This window comes from Podarcis melisellensis (genome assembly GCF_964234715.1).
Source record: "Podarcis melisellensis genome assembly, chromosome: 10".
Lineage (NCBI taxonomy): Eukaryota > Metazoa > Chordata > Lepidosauria > Squamata > Lacertidae > Podarcis > Podarcis melisellensis.
In genome coordinates, this window is record NC_138542.1 from 62,775,530 (window position 1) to 62,796,747 (window position 21,218).

The window sequence follows — 21,218 nt, forward strand, 5'->3', positions numbered from 1 at the left end:
ATGCAGCAGTCTGATTGGTCCACAGGAGCCACCCAATCCAGCTCCAGGTGGAAGTGAATCTACAACCTGAATGGCCCACAGGTGAATCCCGGAATTAGCCAATCATGTGGGGTCCTTTGTGTAAATAATGTATATAAAGCAGACATTCTGAGGGAACTTCCATTCCTCCTCACCACTATGAGCTGAATAAAGAGCATGAAATCCACTCTCGACTCTGAGTATATTTCAGCCTGGAACCAGAACAGCTCAACGTGCACAGAATGCTGGCTGGCTATTGGGAGATGGAAGCGACACAGAACCTGTGGTATACACTATCTGCTGGAAAGCACCATCCATGGCTCCAACTTTTATGTATTCTTTATTCGTTTATTTATTGCCTTCTGTTCACCTTAAGGTCCCAGGGCAAGTTACACCATTAAAACACAATTTACACCGATAAAAATGAGGTAGGTCATGGCAATATATACCTCAAGCATTAAAAGCCAGGGTAAAGATTTATATCTTCATTTGCTCCAAATGATTAACCTCCACTGAGTGGGATTTGCCTTCTGAATAAATGAGCAGAGGACTACACCTTGAGCATCCCCCAAAACATACTTTTTCTAAGGCATTTGTAGTCTCCCTTTTGATCCAAAGCCAGGAACACTCTATGAAAGAAAACAATTCACACCATAAAGCTCTTTAATGCCACTTTAAGCAGCCATAGGTAAAGGGACCCCTGATCATTAGGTCCAGTTGTGACCGACTCTAGGGTTGCGGCGCTCATCTCGCTTTATTGGCCGAGGAAGCCGGCGTACAGCTTCCGGGTCATGTGGTGAACCAGAGCAGTGCACGGAAATGCCATTTACCTTCCTGCCAGAGCAGTACCTATTTATCTACTTGCACTTTGATGTGCTTTCAAACTGCTAGGTTGGCAGGAGCAGGGACCGAGCAACAGGAGCTCACCCTGTTGCGGGGATTCAAACAGCTGACCTTCTGATCGGCAAGTCCTAGGTTCTGTGGTTTAACCCACAGCGCCACCCGCGTCCCTTAAGCTTCACCCAAATAATTCTGGGAACTGTAGGGTGCTGAGAGTTGTCAGGCAACCCCTGTTCTCCTCACAGAGCTACACTTCCCAGAGATCCCTTGGAATAGGGATTAATTCAACTCCTCCGGAAACTCTGTGAGAGGAATGGGTGTCTCCTAGCAACACTCAGCATCCTTGACAAACCACAGCTCCCAGAATTCTTTGGGGGAAGCTATGGTTGCTTAAAGCATCATCTTTGTGCTTAAAATGTATGCCTTGCATGTGGTCCAAGTGTATAGAAGAGCTTGGTTTGATTTTTAAATCCAACACACATTACTGAGGAGGGGCCTTTTTCAGGTTTACCAATGTAGAAAGGAGAGTTTTCTGTCCTTGCGAAATCCTCCACATACGAAATCCCCAAAGGCGCAATGGGAGTTTCACCAACTCCCCGGATGATGTTTCCCACCAGCACAAAAACCCACATCAAGGATCCGGCCTGTTTTCGACATTCTGGGCATAAAAGAAAGAAAGGAAAATCTCCATGGAGGATTTTTGCCGGTAATGAAATACTTTAATGCTCCCCATTCATCCGTAACCAGATGCTCCTGGCAAGATGACTCGTTCCTGTCCCTGAATTCAGAAGTTAAATCAGCTGATTGTGTGGCATATTGTTTTACTTCCCCCATACCTGTGCTAGGGCAGAAGCAGAGAACCTGTGGCCTCCCAGAATGTTGCTGGACTTCCATCATCACTTGCCTGTATCCCTGAGGGAGCGTCTCCACCCCCATTGTTCAGCCTGGACACTGAGGTCCAGCGCCCAGGGCCTTCTGGCGGTTCCCTCATTGCAAGAAGTGAGGTTACAGGGAACCAGGCAGAGGGCCTTCTCAATAGTGGCTTCCACCCTGTGGAACGCCCTCCCATCAGATGTCAAGGCAATAAGCAGCTATCTTATTTTTAAAAGATAACTGAAGGCAGCCCTGTTTAGGGAAGTTTTTAATGTTTGATGTTTTATCATGTTTTTAATATTCTGTTGGGAGCCACCCATCTGGCTGAGTTTCCCCAGCCACTCTGGGCAGCTCCCAATCGAGTGTTAAAAACAATACAGCATTAAATATTAAGAACAGAGCTGCTCGCAATGAGGGAACCACCAGAAGGCCCTCGGCACTGGATCTCAGTGTACAGGCTGAATGATGGGGGTGGAGACGCTCCTTCAGGTATACAGGACCGGTATACCTGATAATAATATACAGGTATATTATTATTATTATTATTATTATTATTATTATTATTATTATTCCCAGTGGGGTCATGCTGACTGTGGCTGGTGGCAGTTGGAGTGCAGGGGCATCTTGAAGCCACAATTTCTCCATCTCTCTCCTAAGGAGGTCACTGCCAATCTGGCTTCCATTGGCTTAGCATACCCTCCAACATTTCTCCAATGAAAATAGGGACATTCTATTCCATGATAATATTTATACACACACACACACACACACACACACACACACATATATATATATATATATATATATATATATATATATATATACACACACACACACACCCTGCTCATCTGACTGCATTGCCCTCAGCCACTCTGGGTGGCTTGCAACATATATAAAAACATAACAAAGCTTTAAACGTTTAATATTTTTTTAAAAAAAACTCCTTTCAGATATCTTCTAAAGGTTGTATCATTATTTATCTCCTTGGCTCAGGGGTCGCATAACTCCATACCCTCCAACATTTCTCCAATGAAAATAGGGACGTTCTAAGGAAAACCTGCACATTCCAGGATCAAATCAGAAAATGGGATGGCTTCTGTAAAGCCAGGACCAGTGGCGTAGCGTGGGGGGTGCAGGGGGGGCCGGCCGCACCGGGCGCAACATCTGGGGGTTAGGGTTAGGGGCGCAAATCCACGGGTTAGGGGGTGCAAATTACTTGCCTTGCCCCGGGTGCTGACAACCCACGCTACGCCACTGGCCAGGACCGTCCCTGAAAAATAGGACACTTGGAGTGTCTGAGTTATTTTGGGGAGTTAAGTCTTCAGGTGGCAAAATATCCTGAGCCCTGCAATGGAGCCGCTGAATCACTTACAAAGAAAATATGCCTGCTGGTGCTATGGCACTGTCTGTTCCCACACCCATTCCAACTCTCAGCCACCAGTCACACAGTTCTCATTTAAAGTCGACCTAACCAAATTTGCATTTTCTGAAACAATATACTGAATTTTGCAGGGCAATTTTCCAGCCAAGTGATATGTTCAAAAATGCATTTACTGTGGTAATGTGTACATATAAATGCATACATCAATGACTATAACATACAACAATGCATTGTTTTAGGGGAAATGGCTTGCCCAAAATGTATACATTAGGCAAAATTGTGCACAAACGTATAGCAGGAGACATTAGCAGAAAAATACTGGATTCTCATGAGGATATATTTTTTTTAATTAAAAAATGCAAATGGATGTAGAAATGTGGAAATCTCAGCTGAAGACTGGAAAAGGCTGGAGAAAACGAGAGAAACCCAAAATGGCAGATTTGGCCATCCCTAGACACAGGTAGAGTAGGCCTCAAAAACACTACAAAAGCTGGCATCTGCAAAGGTAATACAGTAGAAAGAAAGACAGTGAAAAATGAATCTAGGAAGGAACCTCACCTTCTGAGGGTTCTTCAGTCGCCATGGAAAACTGGCTATGATTTGCAAGGCAAACAGCTATGGTTGAAGAGTTTTCAGATACAGAAAGAGAGTTTTCATAGCGGTACCTGTGGAGTCAGAATAAAATGTACACATGAAATGAGTGTGGCTCAGTTGCAGACCATTTGCTTTGCATGCAGAAGGTCCCAGGTTCATTCCCTGGTGTCTCCAGGTCTGGTAGGGAGAGATTCTCTGTCTCAGGCCCTGGAGAGTTCTTGCCACTCATGAATAGATAATACTGAGCTAAATAGACCAATGTTCTGACTGAGTGTAAAGTAGTTTCCACTTCCTTGTGGCTACACTTTACAGAAACAGATCAGTAGTTATGGGTGATGAGAGTAGCATCCTTTTATACAGATTTACCCAGTACTTTTTCTGGGGGGATGCATACCCCTAAACATTTTGTGAATCTTTGTACTTTTGTCCATTTACTGTATTTATTTTTCCTGATTTGAACTATAAAATGGTGATTTTCTTGTGTCAAAAAACATTTTTTTAAGGGAAAAAAGAGCACTGGATTTACTGATCAGCTATGCTCAGGTGCCCATCTTCCAGGAAACCTATCTGGTAAAACCAGCCCTGCATTTAGGATGGCATGGGCAGTTCCCCCCCCCCCATAGAGTGCCGAATCAAGGAGGTGCAAAACTGAGAAGATCCATAACTGAGAAGATCCCTTTGGATGATTGGCTGCAATTATCTGTTGGTAGTTCCACATGCTTTTGCATCACCTTCAAAAACCACCTGTGCAACTCCCTGCATTATGTGCAAACATTCCATATACCGTATTGGCCCGAATATAAGATGCACCCACAAATAAGCTGCAACTTTAAAATTCAAGATTTAATTGTGGGTGCGGCCCGCCTCCCGGCACCACTGCCCTGAATGGGGGGCGGCTGGCGCCTCGCTCCCCAAGCCAGCGCCAGCGCTTGGTTCTGAACATGCTGTGAGCCTGCTTCCTGGCACTATCTCCCCAAGCTGTCCCATCCCCTGTTCAGGGCGGTAGGGCCGGAAGGTGTGCATGTAGAGCTCGGTTCTGAATATAAGCCGCACTTTAATTTTTCACAGTTGGAATTTGGGGGGGAAATGTGCGGCTTATATTCAGGCCAATACGGTATTTTCTCTTGTGATGTGCTGTGTTCTGGGACATGGTTCATTCTCCCTGCTTCCATGATCAAACTGCTTCTGTGCTGCCAATGCAGCAAAAACAACATGGGAGGCAGCAGTGGTGAGTTACCAGTCTCTGCAACCACAGCAGGTGCTGTGATTCTGCAGCTGTTTGCCTTCAACTTGGGGAGCGCAATCCATTGCTCTCAAGAGAGACCAACAAGCATACAACTTCCCCCCAAAAAACCCGTATTAAAGATACCTTTCTAATAACATCTGCAAATGTATTTCTTAAATGTTTACACCAATTTTATACAAATACATACAACTCTCCCACCATAAAAACACTGATATTACAATTAAAATCTTATTAATCAGAGGCCCCTTACTAACTGTTTCTGCAGATTTGTTTCTTAATTCTTCCCCTTTAATTTGATGTTCAGGTGTGCATGGGATGAATGGGGTGGGGTTGCATATTCCGTGTTATTTCAAGGAGAAGAGCCCAAGGTTCCAACAGGAGCAGATAGACAGGTATACCTCGGAAGTATGAGTAATGGGATTTACCTGCCCATCAAGAAATGAGGTAGCGCTATCAGAAAACATCCGAAACCCATAACTATGCAACCAATGGCGATCATGCGTGGTCTGTGGAGTTTTGATCCCAAGTAGCTCACAAAGGGTATTACCAGCAAGTTGCCTGTGGATATAGAGAACATAGACTATCATCCGTCCAAAGTTATTCACTCTTCAGTCCCATGAGTCTCAGTAGGAGAGTTAGGCAAAGGCAGTCCAAGCTATTTGGCTGCCCTAAACACCTCATCCAATGCCCCCCCCCCTTGAAGTTGCCTCCACAATCTTGTTGGGTCCAGGATGGGGATTCTGTTTCTTGTGTGCAAGTAGGACCTGAGTGCAAGTGCACTTTCCCCTCCTGCAGTTTCCAGCTATTCATATTCAGAAGCATGCTGCCTTTGACTGTGGATGAAGAACATAGCAATCGTGGCTACTAGCCATTGAATAAGCTAATAGTGTTCTCCTAATAAGGCGTTATTCTCATGCTTTGTAACAATTTGGTGACAACCTGTCTGGCTCTCGGAGAGAGTGTTTTGAGCTACCAATCACTCTGGATCGATTTGGGTCATTCCAACCTGCTCCAGAACAATCCAGACTTTCTTCAACCTGATCTGGATTCATCCCAAATTGTCTCAATTCAGTTCAAGGTTGGACTTTTCTGAATGGCACCGTCCTAGCATGTAGCTCACTAAAGTGAGCTTTCATTTCTTTTCCAGAACAGTAGCTCTATTGGTCTGTTGTACTAATCTTTTTATACACCCTGCATATACTTTTGAGAGTGATCCCCCATCATTCTCAATGGGATTTACTTCTGTAAAGACTTGCATAAGTTTGGGAATGCAAGGTAGCCATGGTGAAGATAAAAGCAGAGTGGTCTTTATTCTAGATAGTTCAGAAGACTTTTGTCTCTAGCTTCACCCATCATTGCTCTGATTTTGCCAATCAAAGGCATTTGGCCCTCAACAGGTTACAACTGAAGGGATGTGGACCTTGCCAGGATAAAAGGAAGTCCACTATTCCTGGATTGGTCTTTCTATGCATTTAGACCTGCCTGTTAAGCTATGTTTGAATTCTCATCAACCTTTTCACTTGCATACCCATTTCAAAGCTTCCGTTTATCACACCAACCAACGAGGCAGGGATGTTGAACCGCCGTTCAATCTGTGTGAGCATGCTGTTCATGTAAGCCCCAGACATGGTCTTGGCGAGATAAGCAAAAGATAGTGACACCAGAAAGACCTAGAAGAGAATGCGGAGAACTCATTAAATCAACAATAGGACCTTGTTAGGGGGAATCGAAGATGGTGGAGCTCTTGAAATTGCAAAACGAAGGGCTGGCGAAAATGTTATCGTGTAGTTTAGGGTGGAAAGGTATGGAGAGGGGCAAGAATATTCACATACTCCACCTCCTGACTCCATCCAATCGTAGCCAAATGGAATGGGGTTAGGCACATGCACACACAAATCTTGCAACACTTGCAAATCTTGATGGTCAATGTCATGGGCTGGATGGATGCAAAGGAGTGGTGGGAGGCACCAACTGGGGAACCCTCAGGGGAAGAAGGCTTAGAGCCAGTGGCTTGGTGGTGGGATGAGAATGAGTGGCCAGAGGGAGAAGAGGGAGCAGAATGGGAGGAGGGGGTGTTAGAAGTTGAAGAGGCAACAGGGTTTAGTGAGGAGGAAGAGGCTATGGCAGAGAGCAGTTCAGAATCAGAGGCAGAAGCAGAGGGGGGTCAAGAGGCAGAGAGGAGGCACACTGCTGAAGAGGCCAGGGAATCTCCCCCTCCTGGTGTGACCAGGTCACTTCCTCCCTGGTCTCCCAGAACCAGAAGAGGAATGAAGAGAGCAGAGCAAAGAGAAACAAGGCGACAAAGTCTGAGGAAGAGGAGCCTCCGAGAGTGCTGGGAGGGCGTGGCCCTTCAGTTCTTGCAACTGTCTCCTTGAGGCAAGACAAAACTGGGAAGAGTTGCTGTGATCACAGGGTTTCTTTGAATAAAAAGTTAACTTCACTGACAGCAGTGACTTTATCGCTAACCTGCTCCTGACTCCAGTTCCTGACAGTTGGCAAGCTCTGTGAGTGTGCATGTGTATATAATTGCCCTTTTCTCTGTGCATATGAACAATTTCCATAGGTATATGTGAAATTGCCCTTTTCTTGGTATGTGATTGCTTCATTCCCCATGTTTGTGATTGCCCCCTTCCATGTGTGCATGCAAAATTACCTCTTCTCTCTGAGTCTGATTGACCCTTTCTCTGTGTGTTATATTGCCCCCTTTCCTGTCCTCCCTGATAGGACACTGAGAACGACCCTGGATCTACTTGACACAAAGTGAGAAACAACAGTGTCATGTTTAATCCCAAGACTTAAAGAGGCCATGGAAATCCAGTACTGATAAGCCTTAATCCCATTAGTTCTGCTTGGGACCACAGGCAGACCATAAACCTGACACCCAGAACGCAATTCAGTCGGCTGTCCTTCTCTTCCTTTATCCCATGCCTATGGAGTCGATGCCAAGCACTTAAATCTCGAGAAGCGGTGCCCTTAAGGAAACCGGATAAACTGTGGTCTTTGCTCCTTCCTCTGGTTTTCTCATATAAACAAATTAAAGGATAAAGGGGGGGAGGGTTAAAAGATGAGCTAAGGCTTATGGACACAAATGGTCAGAAGCCCAACTTTTATACTAAACAAGTAAATCCAGCTTGTGCCTACCTGCCGTCTTACTTACAACTAGTCTAGGGCAGGCATAGTCTTGGCTTCAGACTTGCACCATGTAAAGGAGGCAGGCAACACTAGGTTGAGGTGGCTCCATCTACAGTTGGTTCTGGCTCCATCTATTCCCTGCCTTCCACCCCATTGGTCCCAATGGGACCAGCCTACCATATAAAGTAAGAAGGACCACAGCCAAGGTTCCGCCAACTTTTGCCTCTGGCCCTGCCCACAATCAGCATATGGCTCATGGGAAAGTTACCAATCAGAGAATGTGGCCCTTGGTTGTGAAGAGTTCCTCACTCCTTATCTATCCAATGTGCGCGGGTGGACGCAGGTGGCGCTGTGGTCTAAACCACAGAGCCTAGGGCTTGCAGATCAGAAGGTTGGTGGTTTGAATCTCCACGACGGGGTGAGCTCCCTTTGTTCGGTCCCTGCTCCTGCCAACCTAGCAGTTTGAAAGCACGTCAAAGTGCAAGTAGATAAATAGGTACCACTTCAGCAGGAAGGTAAATGGCATTTCCATGCGCAGCTCTGGTTCTCCAAAAGCGGCTTAGTCATGTTGGCTACATGACCCAGAAGCTGTACACCTGCTCCCTTGGCCAGTAAAGTGAGATGAGCTCCACAACCCTAGAGTCGTCCATGACTGGACCTAACGGTCAGGGGTCCCTTTACCTTTTCCTTTACCTTTACCTATCCCATGTAAGGGCTGGTTAGCAAATATTGCTTGATTTATGTTAATACAAAAACTGTTTTCCTCTCTTGCTTTGCTCTTGAATTGTTAATGACTATCTTAAATTAGAATCCTTGGGTTGAGTACTGCAGGTTTTCTTGGAGCCCACACTGACTGTTCTGCTTCATGCTACTTAATTGAGATAGGAGGGCAGATAACAAACGTCTGCTTTTCTCCCCTTTAACATGCCGTCGGTTCCAATTTCTATGTGCTCAGGTATTTGGATAATGGTCATACAACCATTTGTGTGTAGATTACGCAAGGGGCGTAATCCTTTGCAAAGAAGGCGGAAACTAAACAGTATTCATTAATTTACAGGATTAAAAAGAAAGTCAACCAACCTTCCTAGGTGCTCGGCAACTTTCTCAAGGGGTCTGCGCAGATCCATCCGCAACAAAAGAGTCATAGCATTTTTCTTACCTTCAGCTTGCTCATACAGAATATAGATGGCTCCTTAGCTCCTTTCATTGTGCTTTTTGAATCGGCTGTGGAATCTTCCTTGTGGTTATTTGTATCTGTCCCAGCATCCTTTTAAAGGAAAAGATGAAAAGAAGCGTACTGGTCATAACAAGACTAAGTTTAAAAATACTCTAGAGTGGTATGCAAAAACAGCTTGCGGGTGGGGTGTTGGGGTACACAGCTAATAAACTACATTCCCTGCATGTGGGTAGCTATTGTTTACAGGGTGGGATGAGGTGGCAGGGAAGTCAGCGAGGTGCAAACCCATCACTGAAGCCAATCCAATGCTCCCGCCAGTGTGTTTGCACTGTAATGACTTCCCTGCCACCTCTTCCCTCTCGATAAGCAACAGGGACTCGTCTGTCAGAAAGCTTGCATAGTACAGGGAACTGCTTATGGATGCATGGTGCTTTCAGTTTACCTGGAAATAATCTGCAGTGAAATCAATGGGACTGACGTCTGAAAACATGCATAGGATTGGGCTTTTAGGCACACCTGATGTACGTAGGACATGGAGAAACTATTGATCTTGGTTCATGCATAAATACCCATAATTGACAGCAAGCTGATAGGTCTATAATTTCCTTGGTCATTGGCTTGACTCTTTTAAAAACGGGCATGACTACTACTACTCTCTTCCAGCTAGAAGGAATCATACCAGAACTATTTATTGTAGTAAAGCCACTTCCAAGACAAGGAGGAGGTGGGGTTGCGGGCTTCATGTCCCTTCCCCCATACTCGCGGGGGCAATGCCTAAACCAATACCGATCAATTCCTGTAATCAATGAAGTTGTGGCCTAATTTGACCCATTAACCTGAATTCTTGGTCCTGTGTCTTTATTTCCACGGGGGGAGGCGGGAACTCGCCACGCAAAAAGGGCAGCCACCAATGTTGGTTTGCTTTTATAAGCTACAAAGGAAGACAGCCAGTCCTCAGGGCCTCACTTGGAAAAGTGCCAATTCTGCAGATCAAAGTGACTGTGTGGACACATATGGAGTAAGATGATTCTTTGAGTAAACTAATCAAATCGTTATTCCTGAATATGACAATACAGGGAAATAGAGTTATATAGCTAAAACACACTGGGTTATATCCAACTACTCAAAGAAGACCCACTGAAAATAATGAATCTAAGTTGGCCATATCCATTTATTTCCATAGATCTACTCTGAGTGCCTCTAGCATCAGCGACAACCCATTGATTAATGATGCCACTCAAAAACTAGTGCATTCATAAGTTAACTCTGTAGTTTCATAATTCTTCAAAGCATTGTGAGCCCTGATCCAATGATTTTTTTAAACGTTTTCTTAGTTTGAAACAATGAGATTATGAGCAAACAACATGAGATCACAACCGATCATAAAATGCCATGATACCGTGATGCATGTGTTGGGAAAGAATGTTGCATTGTGCATGCCACATTCCCCAGATGCACTCTGGTGATGTGCAATAATTCAGACACTTTGGAAATCTGGTGGTAACAAATAACTTCATAGCAGAAGGTCTCAAGTTCAAGGTCTCCAGCATCTCTAGGTTGGGCTGGGTTGCATCTAACACTGTGAAGGCAGAGTTTTGCTTGCCCAAAGAGACTTCCAGTTCCTCTCCTCCTGCTGCCTGCTTCCACAAACTACTTCAGAGGGTCCCAGAAACTGGACCTGATTTGGAGGGTGCATGGAGGGGTGGAAGGGGCAAATGATGAAGAGAGCATTCCATTGGTCTGTTGCACCAGTGGAACTTCAGCGATGGACAGTGCCCCCTGCCTGAAACCCTGCCAGAATATTGTTGCATGCTATCCCAGTCTCCAGGCAGTTTACAATTCCAGAGCTTCCAGGCACTTACCCGGGATTCAGTTTCCCTGGAATGAGGGAGATGGTAGTGTTTTTAGGCTATATAGTTTATTTACACATATATACAACCTCAGCCTATGAAGACCCTGAGGCCCCAAGAAGGTCTTGCTTTTCCCATAGCCACAGCCTTGGATTCAAGCATAAATCAAGCATGTCTCTCTCGCTCTGGTTTCTGCCTGCATCCTTGCTTCTAGCCCAGCTCTCTCTCACACACACCTCTGGCACAAAGCCACTTCCTTTGTTACCCTAACGACCCATACTTTGTTGTTGTTGTTTAGTCGTTTAGTCATGTCCGACTCTTCGTGACCCCATGGACCAGAGCACGCCAGGCACTTCTGTCTTCCACTGCCTCCCGCAGTTTGGTCAAACTCATGCTGGTAGCTTCGAGAACACTATCCAACCATCTCGTCCTCTGTCGTCCCCTTCTCCTTGTGCCCTCCATCTTTCCCAACATCAGGGTCTTTTCCAGGGAGTCTTCTCTTCTCATGAGGTGGCCAAAGTATTGGAGCCTCAGCTTCAGGATCTGTCCTTCCAGTGAGCACTCAGGGCTGATTTCCTTAAGAATGGATAGGTTTGATCTTCTTGCAGTCCATGGGATTCTCAAGAGTCTCCTCCAGCACCATAATTCAAAAGCATCAGTTCTTCGGCGATCAGCCTTCTTGATGGTCCAGCTTTCACTTCCATACATCACTACTGGGAAAACCATAGCTTTTACTATACGGACCCATACTTAGAGGACTATTAAGTCACCAAGGAGCTGGCCTGGCGATTCCGACAAATGCATCCTCTATTAGATTTTAACCCTTGCTGGATTCAGGAATTAGAAGGGGCTGAGGCATACAGCCTAACACAAACACATCCTGTCCAAACTCACAAGAATCTTGATCTAGATGAGACAGCAGGCTGGCTCTGTATAAGGCAGCTTTCTCTGTTCCTAATTTCCATCCATGTTTATGCCAGTAGATTTGTAATTCAACAGGCACATTGCAAATTATACTGGGCTCAATGTGTTCATCACTAATCTTAATATGTGTGCAGAGACCCCCACCCAGAAAGAGACAGGAAATATGCTGAGCTTCAAAGCATGTACACTGCTGAAATGGCTCTATTTTCTCCATGTCTTGATCCTGCAGGTACCCCTAACCATTAGGTCCAGTTGCAGACGACTCTGTGGTTGTGCGCTCATCTCGCTCTATAGGCCAAGGGAGCTGGCATTTGTCTGCAGACAGCTTCAGGTCATGTGGCCATTATGACTAAGCTGCTTCTGGCGAACCAGAGCAGTGCACAGAAATGCCGTTTACCTTCCCTGCCGGAGCGGTACCTATTTATCTACTTGCACTTGACGTGCTTTCGAACTGCTAGGTGGGCAGGAGCTGGGACCGAACAACGGGAGCTCACCCCCTCGCAGGGATTTGAACTGCCGACCTTCCGATCAGCAAGCCCTAGGCTCTGTGGTTTAGACCACAGTGCCACCCGTGTCCCTGATCCTACAGATTCTTGCCTAAATAAGCACACCAAGATTCTTTATTCTGGATTAAAATACAAAACCCACGTACATCTCTGGACTCAATACATTCGAGATCCTCTCTCTCTCTCTCTCTCTCTCTCTCTCTCTCTCAACAATACAAGTTCATTCTCTTATTTAGTCCAAAAGAATAACGGCTTCTGCTGGCTTTTCTGTTTGCTGGGAGCTGCTTGACATAGGAAGAAGAGGAAAAGGAAGTGGGATAGCTTTATTTAAGGTTAGGTTCAATTACATTCCTTGAAAAGAAGTGGGGAAGTTTCAGATCCCCCTGAAAAAGATGTGAGGTGGCATCCCATAACCCTGCTGTAAGGATAATAGCCTATAATGGTCAGGGGAGGAGAGCTAATGATTGGGAGTTAGTTGGCCATCTGTCTGTTGAGTTTGAGCGATAAGATACCTATCAGAGCTGGGTGTTGGGGAGGGGAGGGCACAGGATTGTGAATGAGAATCAAACAATGTTGTTGTTTAGTCGTTTAGTCGTGTCCAACTCTTCGTAACCCCATGGACCAGAGCACACCAGGCACTCCTGTCTTTCACTGCCTCCTGCAGTTTGGTCAAACTCATGCTGGTAGCTTCGAGAACACTGTCCAACCATCTCGTCCTCTGCCGTCCCTTTCTCCTTGTGCCCTCCAACTTTCCCAACATCAGGGTCTTTTCCAGGGAGTCTTCTCTTCTCATGAGGTGGCCAAAGTATTGGAGCCTCAGCTTCAGGATTTGTCCTTCCAGTGAGCACTCAGGGCTGATTTCCTTCAGAATGGGTAGGTTTGATCTTCTTGCAGTCCATGGGACTCTCAAGAGTCTCACCCAGCACCATATTTCAAAAGCATCAGTTCTTCGGCGATCAGCCTTCTTGAAGGTCCAGCTCTCACTTCCATACATCACTACTGGGAAAACCATAGCTTTTACTATACGGACCTTTGATGTCTCTGCTTTTTAAGATGCTGTCTAGGTTTGTCAAACAATAGTTTCCACTTTAGAAGAGACAGGAGAGAGGAGGAAAGAGAGATGATGGCTGAAGGCAACTTGAGACTGCAGTGCCAATTTCTGGGGAGAAGGTCTGCTGGTTTGCAGGAGAGACAGCTACTTGTTCAAGTTGTTATTATCGGTATATGAAGCTCTTAGCAACTCGGGACCAGTTTACCTTACCCACTCGACCGCTTCAATCTGCAGAGCTGGTTGCAGGTGCCAAGTAATACTTGCTCTGCCTTTGTAAAGAATCAATATTTCCATGTGGGCAGCACCTGCACATTGGGACTCCCTGCCAACTGTCAAGGCGGGAGTCAGGACCAGGTCAGCAATAACTCACAAGGTCTCAATGAAGTTTATTCTTTATTCAAAGAAACAAAACAGCTCAGGCCGAATGGGCACAGCAAATCCTCCCAGGAGATCTTGCCTCAATGAGGCAGTTGCGAGGACTGAAGAACCTCACTTTCCACAGCTCTCTAAGTCTCCTCTTCCCCCAAGTCCTTCCCAAGCAACTTGAGACTTCTTTGCCTTGTCTGTCTCTGTTCAACTCTCTTCATACCTCTTCTGGTACTGGGAGACTGGAGGCAGGGAGGGTAGATTGTCGCAGCAGAAGGGGGTGACACCCTGGCTTCTTCAGCAGTCTACCTCTTGGCTTCCCTCCTCTCCTGCTTCATCTTCTGATTCTGGACTTCTCTCTGCCACAGATTCTCCCTGCTCACTAAACCCTGTAACCTCTTCAGCTTTTGACACCTCTTCTTCCCACTGTTCTCTCTCTAACCACCAATCTCCAGGCTCTGAGTTTTCATCCCTTGGGGGATTCCCTGGCTGGTTCCTTCCACCACTCCTCTGCATCCAGCCAGTCCACAACACCAACTGACAACAGGTAGGTGTACTCTTTTTTGGCACCTGCTAAAACTATTTCTATTTAGGCAAGCCTGCCCAGCTACGTAGATTGGTAGGGCAGTGTTGGCTTCCACTGGCACTTTCTCTTCCCAAAAGTGTAGAACTGCCCCAGGAACTGCTTAGAGAGCAGGGCAACACTGTTCTCCCCAATGGGAATATTACACATGTACCATAACAGTTTGGCCGTAGTTGAAAAATCTGTACTGTACACTGGGGTGGGCAACCTTTTCCAGCTTAGGCCCAACGGGTGGGGACTATGGGCTTGTCCCACACCTAGAAAGTGGTTTTTTTCCATTGACTCCCACTTTCTATACATGGGTCTAAGTGGTTTGCCTTTGCTCAGCCACCATCCCCTGGGAAACCCATTCTTTAGCGCTAAATCAGAACTAACAGCAGTCTTCAGGAAAACCCGGTTGCTGTTTGTTCCAATTCCGCACTAAAGATCAAGAAAGCAGCAGGGCAAATGGAGGCGGGAGCCGTAAAAGGAAGCAGATTTTGGCAGAGCTGTTTGGCAAGGCTCTCCTTCACTCGAGATATTTAAGTGGCGTCTGAACAGCTGTTTATTAGAGGCGCCATTCCTCCATCATGCATAGAAGGCCCAGCACTGAGCACAGAGGTAATTTTAAGGCAGCACAACCAGTTCGCCCACACTAAGCGCTGAACGGAGAGGGCACCTGCAAAGCATTTGCTTGGCTACAGGGAGGAGGCGTGAGGGCTCTGTCAAGGTCCTAGAGTCCACCCATCTCCTTCCCAAAATCCAGGTGATACTTGCCCAACATTGGGAAGGAGGTCAGTGGCCTCTAAGACCCTGCCAGAGCCCTCACACCTCCTTCCCAAAGCCTGGCAGGGTGCAAGGACGAGGGGAGGAGGAGCGCCAAATTTTGGGCAAGCACAAGGTGCCATAGTACCAAATTCCGTCCTTGATGTGCAGAGAGTTGTCTATGGTGCTGTGATCCTCTGATTCTATGGCAATGCCTTGCAGAGGTGTACAGTTTGCCTCTCAGCAGCTTCAAGCCCCCTTTACACACATGCGCATGCACACACACAAAAATGATGACCGGCATTTTGCTAGTTAACTCGATGTGCCCTCAAATAAACAAGCCAAGTGCTGCGATTTGGAAGTGCTGGCTGTTCCTTTAGGAAAAGTTTTAGGTGCAACAGGGGAGAGATATCATGCCCCCAATCCCCCGCCACACACACACCATCCCCATTGCAGTGTCGTCGGTTATGAAAATCTGCTTGCCGGAAAAAATACAATACACAAAAGTCCTGCGAGCTCCGTGCCAAGAAATGCTTTAAAAGAACGTCAGGTGTTTGATTTCCCTGAACTTCTGGTTACACAATTATTTTGGACGTTTCTTCAGGTCATTAAAGGGAGCAGCATTTTCAGAATGCTTGTACAGTGCGACGCTTTTAATCGCTTGATCTGTTAGTTCAAAGAGAGCCAGCAAAAAAACTAAAACAAAAAACAGCAACCCAAAACATGCTACAATCTAGGATTTGATGGCATGCAACCTAAAGGCTGTGTGTGTGAGAGTTAGAATCTTGCAAATCCCAACATTCTTTATAATGTTTTTTTGAAAAAGGACTCTTCTAGTCATCATGACTGTAAGATAAATGTAACGTCATATATTCCCTGCGCCAAGCAAGCTTCCCATCTCTGCATCAACCCAAAGCTCTGATTTTTAACATTCCCATTAGATGACTTTTCTCCCCGTTTACAATTCTGATCTTCCCTCCCATCTCTTTCCGTCTTGTGGCATCTTTATGGCTTTATTGCTATCCATACCTCGGTGATCCTGTTAGTGGCAAATCCACTGGCTTCTCTCCTCAAATCTAACCCATATCGGAGTTTCTTTTGGGATGAAGCCATTGCAGTTTTGGAGCAATGAAAGGATCTCTTACGAGAGACACAAAACCAGGACAACAGGGGGAAAGAACAGGACTGAATGTACTTCTTTCTTAGAAGAAGTCTAAGTGAAACTTTTGTTATATTCAGCAGTGACCTGCTGAGCGGAAGAAAGAAACAAGAAACAGGGGGGACCTTGAGCCAGAATAAATAACCCAGAAAACTGCCCCATTTCAAGACATGGTCCTATCTCTCTTTACAGCTCTCCTCTCTATTCTTGCAAGTGCGTTTCAGACAATAAACTAGGCACAACCTTGGATTGCCTACCTTGATGCTATCACTCATCTTGGCTTCAGTTTCCATTTCAGACCAGGATCGGACCACACACTACCTGAATGTCTCCTCTGCTCTCTCTTCCTTTTTCAGCTAAGCTTGTAAAAAGTCCTGGGTAATTCCCTAAACAATTTTAATCCCTGCAGGTCTTTGATTACCTTGAGTTCTGGCCAGTCGACTGCCATTAACCCCTAACAGGATCCAAAATGTTGCACTGATGTGCTCATTAAAGGCAAAATATGTACACAGTGAAACTGAGATAATGAACACTGGCTCCTCTAGATGAACTGTTTAACTGAGCATTTGTTTTGCTTTGCTTGCATAAAGCTTGCACAGCAGTTAGAGTCCTGGGGCAACCAATATGGTGCCTTCTGTTGGACTACAACTCCCATGAGCCCCGGCCAGCATGGCCAATTGTCAGGGATGATGGGAGTTGGAGTCCAACAGCAGCTGAGTGGGCACCACTATGGACTCCTCCAGGCATCCTTTTTATGATGGCACCAGGGCACATATACAATCTTGCTTTCAATACAGTTTTTACAACTCTTGTCTCTGTTTTATTATAAAATGAAATAATAATAAACTTTACAAAACCCTAAATTTTTGCATCCGCTAAAAATTGTTGTATAAAAGGGTAAAGGGACCCCTGACTATTAGGTCCAGTCGTGACTGACTCTGGGGTTGCGGCGCTCATCTCGCTTTATTGGCCGAGGGAGCCAGTGTACAGCTTCCAGGTCATGTGGCCAGCATGACTAAGCCACTTCTGGCGAACCAGAGCAGCGCACGGAAATGCCATTTACCTTCCCGCCAGAGTGGTACCTATTTATCTACTTGCACGCTGACGTGCTTTCAAACTGCTAGGTGGGCACATGTGCAAGTAGATAAATAGGTACCGCTGTGGCGGGAAGGTAAACGGCATTTCCGTGCACTCTGATTTCTGTCACAGTGTTTTGTTGTGTCAGAAGCAGTTTAGTCATGCTGGCCACATGACCCAGAAAGCTGTCTGTGGAAAAACGCCGGCTCCCTCGGCCTGAAAGCGAGATGAGCACCACAACCCCATAGTCGCCTTTGATTGGACTTAACCATCCAGGGGTCCTTAACCTTTTTACCTTATGTCTGGTATTTACTAAGCATTCGTTCTGCTTTGGTTACAGAGCAGTTGCAGCGCCATCACCCTGCATCCTGAACTCAAACTGATTTGCTTGCAATTTTTTATTTTTTTTTACAAACCTTCTTGTTAATCATTCATCAGTCCCACGCTTTGCAGTGCATTTCCTCATCACTTTTCCAAATGGCAAAAAGTTAGTGTCTTTCCCTTTTTTCAGAGCAAGTTTATTGAACTTTGCAGCAGAGCTTTAATTCACTGAGCCAACCTAAAGTTCCAGGATGACCAAGAATCCTTCCAGCAAAATACCGCCAGTCTAGGAGCACCTGAATTCGCCGCTGGACCCCTTTGCACTGAACTCATAATGTGGTCTCCCAGGTTAAGGAACCTATTTGCAGGCTTTCCTCAGTCTACAGCAAGGGGGTGGTCAACCTTTGGCTGTTCAAGGAGCCGCATTAGCTCTTGGGAAAGTTTCTGTTTGAGTGTGATTGTTTAAACTACCGTATTTTTTGTTCTATAGGACGCACATTTTCCCCTCCAAAAATTAAGGGGAAATGTGTGTGTGTCCTATAGAGCGAATGCAGGCTGCGCCACTAAGCCCAAAGCCAGAACAGGAAGACGGAGCACTGCGGAGCGCTCCGTCTCGCTGCTCTAGCTTGGGGACGGCTACACGCACAGCCTCTCCAGGGCAGTGGGGTGCCTTCACCCCGCTGTCCTGCAGAAGCTAGCAAGGCTGTTCCCAAGCCAGAACAGCGAGACAGAGGGCTCCGTCTCACTGCTATAGCTTGGGGACGGCTGCACGCACAGCCTCTCCAGGGCAGCGGGGTGCTGCACTCCAAAGGCTTCAGGGATCTTTGAGGCTGGCGGTGGGGGAAAGCAGCGCTTCCCCCCACCGCCAGCCCCACAAGCTCAGGTAAATGTACCTTGAACGCACCTTGTTTTAGAGGGGGAGAACAAGAAAAAAAATTTTTCCCCTGTTCTCTCCCTCCTATGGTCTGGTGCGTCCTATGGTCCGGTGTGTCCAATGGAGCGAAAAATACGGTATATAACTATGGAAAGCTGTGTTTTGAGCCCCAATATTTTAAATTCTATTATCTCCCCACCTACAATACACACCTTTTTGTGTTTGCTACCCTGGGCAACTTTGCAAAGAAGGGCAGAATATGAATATAATAAATGGAAAGGAAAGAAAGAAATTGGTGCTAGCTAGTGGTAATATTTATTTATTTTATCAGAGTCTTTCTGCCCCTGCTCCTTCCTGCAGCTCAAAGTACATAGCAGCTTAACAGCAACACGTATACTATAAACAGTAATGCAAAACATAAAAGAGAACCATCCCTCCATGGCAAAACAGGAACACTAAGGCTGAGACTAGACATATATATTTCTTTAAATACTGTGAAAATGCTTCTTTAAAAAAAATGATACAGTAATGAAAATATATATTGAATTTGCCATTAGCTCACTGTCACCATCTAATGTCACATTTGTATAATGCACTTAAAGCATGCTTAAAACGTTATATTTGCAGCTGTATAGCTGAGCCCTAAGTCTCAACTCCAACCAACATCAACGCCCTCAGGTTCCAAAAAGCATGGACAAAAAAGCACATTTCACCTGCCATCTAAATACACCTGTTGCTATCACATCAAAAGAAGATGCAGGGCAACACGAATGTGGGGAAACAGGTTATATTTATTACAGTGTGTGTTTTTTTAAAAAAAAAAAGGTAAAGGACCCTGGATGGTTAAGTCCTGTCAAAGATGACTATGGGGTTGTGGTGCTCATCTCGCTTCAGGCCAAGGGAGCCAGCGTTTATCCACAGACAGCTTTCTGGGTCATGTGGCCAGCATGACTAAACTGCTTCAGAACACCGTGACGGAAACCAGGGTGCACGGAAATGCCGTTTACCTTCCCGCTGCAGTGGTACCTATTTATCTACTTCCGGCTACAGTGGTACCTATTTATCTACTTGTACTGGCATGGTTTCAAATTGCTAGGTTGGCAGCAGCTGGGACAGAGCAACAGGAGCTCACCCCATTTCAGGGATTCGAACCGCCGAACAGCTGAAGGATCTGCCAGTCAACAGAACCAGAACAAGGAGTCCAATCAAACAAGTCTGGGCATGTGAGAGCGAAGCAAATGGGGGAAACCAATCACTCTGATTGCTTGAGCCAGCTTACAGCTTGCTATGGTCACACAGCAAGGTTTGATAAACTCCTATTCCATTGAATAGACCTTGGGTTCATTGGCCTACATTTAACCTGATGTGCATACTAGGCCAAACCCCCAAAATGAAGACGAAGAAGAAGAAGAAGAAGAAGAAGAAGAAGAAGAAGAAGAAGAAGAAGAAGAAGAAGAAGAAGAAGAAGAATAGTAGTAGTAGTAGTAGTTTGGATTTGATATCCCGCCTTTCACTCCCTTTAAGGAGTCTCAAAGCGGCTAACATTCTCCTTTTCCTTCCTCCCCCACAACAAACACTCTGTGAGGTGAGTGGGGCTGAGAGACTTCAAAGAAGTGTGACTGGCCCAAGGTCACCCAGCAGCTGCATGTGGAGGAGCAGAGACGCAAACCCGGTTCCCCAGATTACGAGTCTACTGCTCTTAACCACTACACCACACTGGCTCTCACAAATGACTCAGATATTGACCCCATATTATCTTAAATCCGCTCACCTGCCTGAAACAAATGCCAGTAAGCCAAATTGCTATACAGTACTCCAGCCTGATAGGGCTGCAGGTGGCACTGAGAGCCTAAGTGTCACTTCTCTCCTACTGGGCAAAATGCCCCCATGTGGTGCCCAGACCGCTCCCCTATAGAAGATAACGTCTCTCCTACAATCCTATGATTCCTCTTCTTCCAGGGGTGGGGGGTGGGGGAAGTACGTTTGCCTCAACCCACCCGCCACCGACAGAGCTATACAGTGGTACCTCGGGTTAAGTACTTAATTCGTTCCAGAGGTCCATTCTTAACCTGAAACTGTTCTTAACCTGAAGCACCACTTTAGCTAATGGGGCCTCCTGCTGCCGCTGCGCTGCCAGAGCACGATTTCTGTTCTCATCCTGAAGCAAAGTTCTTAACCCGAAGCACTATTTCTGGGTTAGTGGAGTCTGTAACCTGAAGCGTATGTAACCTGAAGCGTATGTAACCCGAGGTACCACTGTTTAAGCTGCCTAAACAAGACCTCTCGTAAGCAGTGTACACAATAAAACTGTAGATAAAACACAGCGATAATCTGCAAAACTATTTTGTGTTCGCGCGTGAAATAACCTCTACTAAAACACAGATAAATCTGTAAAATTTTCAAAACAAATATGGGTAAGTCACACGTAAATTGATCACTGCTATTAGTTAATCAGGTACACCTTCATATGTTGCCATTTAGTAGGAAATCCATTTGATTACT

At 45.8% G+C, this 21,218-nt stretch overlaps 1 protein-coding gene across 6 annotated transcripts in view; it reads right to left on the bottom strand.

Moving 5' to 3' along the window:
* SLCO1A2 (solute carrier organic anion transporter family member 1A2) overlaps nucleotides 1–21,218 on the bottom strand; it is a 34,679-nt gene that overhangs the window by 12,812 nt on the left and 649 nt on the right. Inside the window, exons 1-6 of one of the 6 annotated variants that reach the window (XM_081926975.1) lie at nucleotides 16,702–16,810; nucleotides 9,244–9,351; nucleotides 6,481–6,622; nucleotides 5,378–5,510; nucleotides 3,671–3,777; nucleotides 1,370–1,516 (exon numbers count right to left, since the gene is read on the bottom strand). In XM_081926975.1, coding sequence (XP_081783101.1) covers nucleotides 1,370–1,516; nucleotides 3,671–3,777; nucleotides 5,378–5,510; nucleotides 6,481–6,622; nucleotides 9,244–9,351; nucleotides 16,702–16,737 — 673 coding nt within the window. In that variant the 5' untranslated portion in view covers nucleotides 16,738–16,810. Of the gene's footprint in view, nucleotides 1–1,369; nucleotides 1,517–3,670; nucleotides 3,778–5,377; nucleotides 5,511–5,716; nucleotides 5,846–5,891; nucleotides 6,226–6,480; nucleotides 6,623–9,243; nucleotides 9,352–16,314; nucleotides 16,457–16,701; nucleotides 16,811–21,218 lie in introns of those variants that run through there. The other 5 variants (XM_081926974.1, XM_081926976.1, XM_081926978.1 and 2 more) reach the window with 5 other exon arrangements.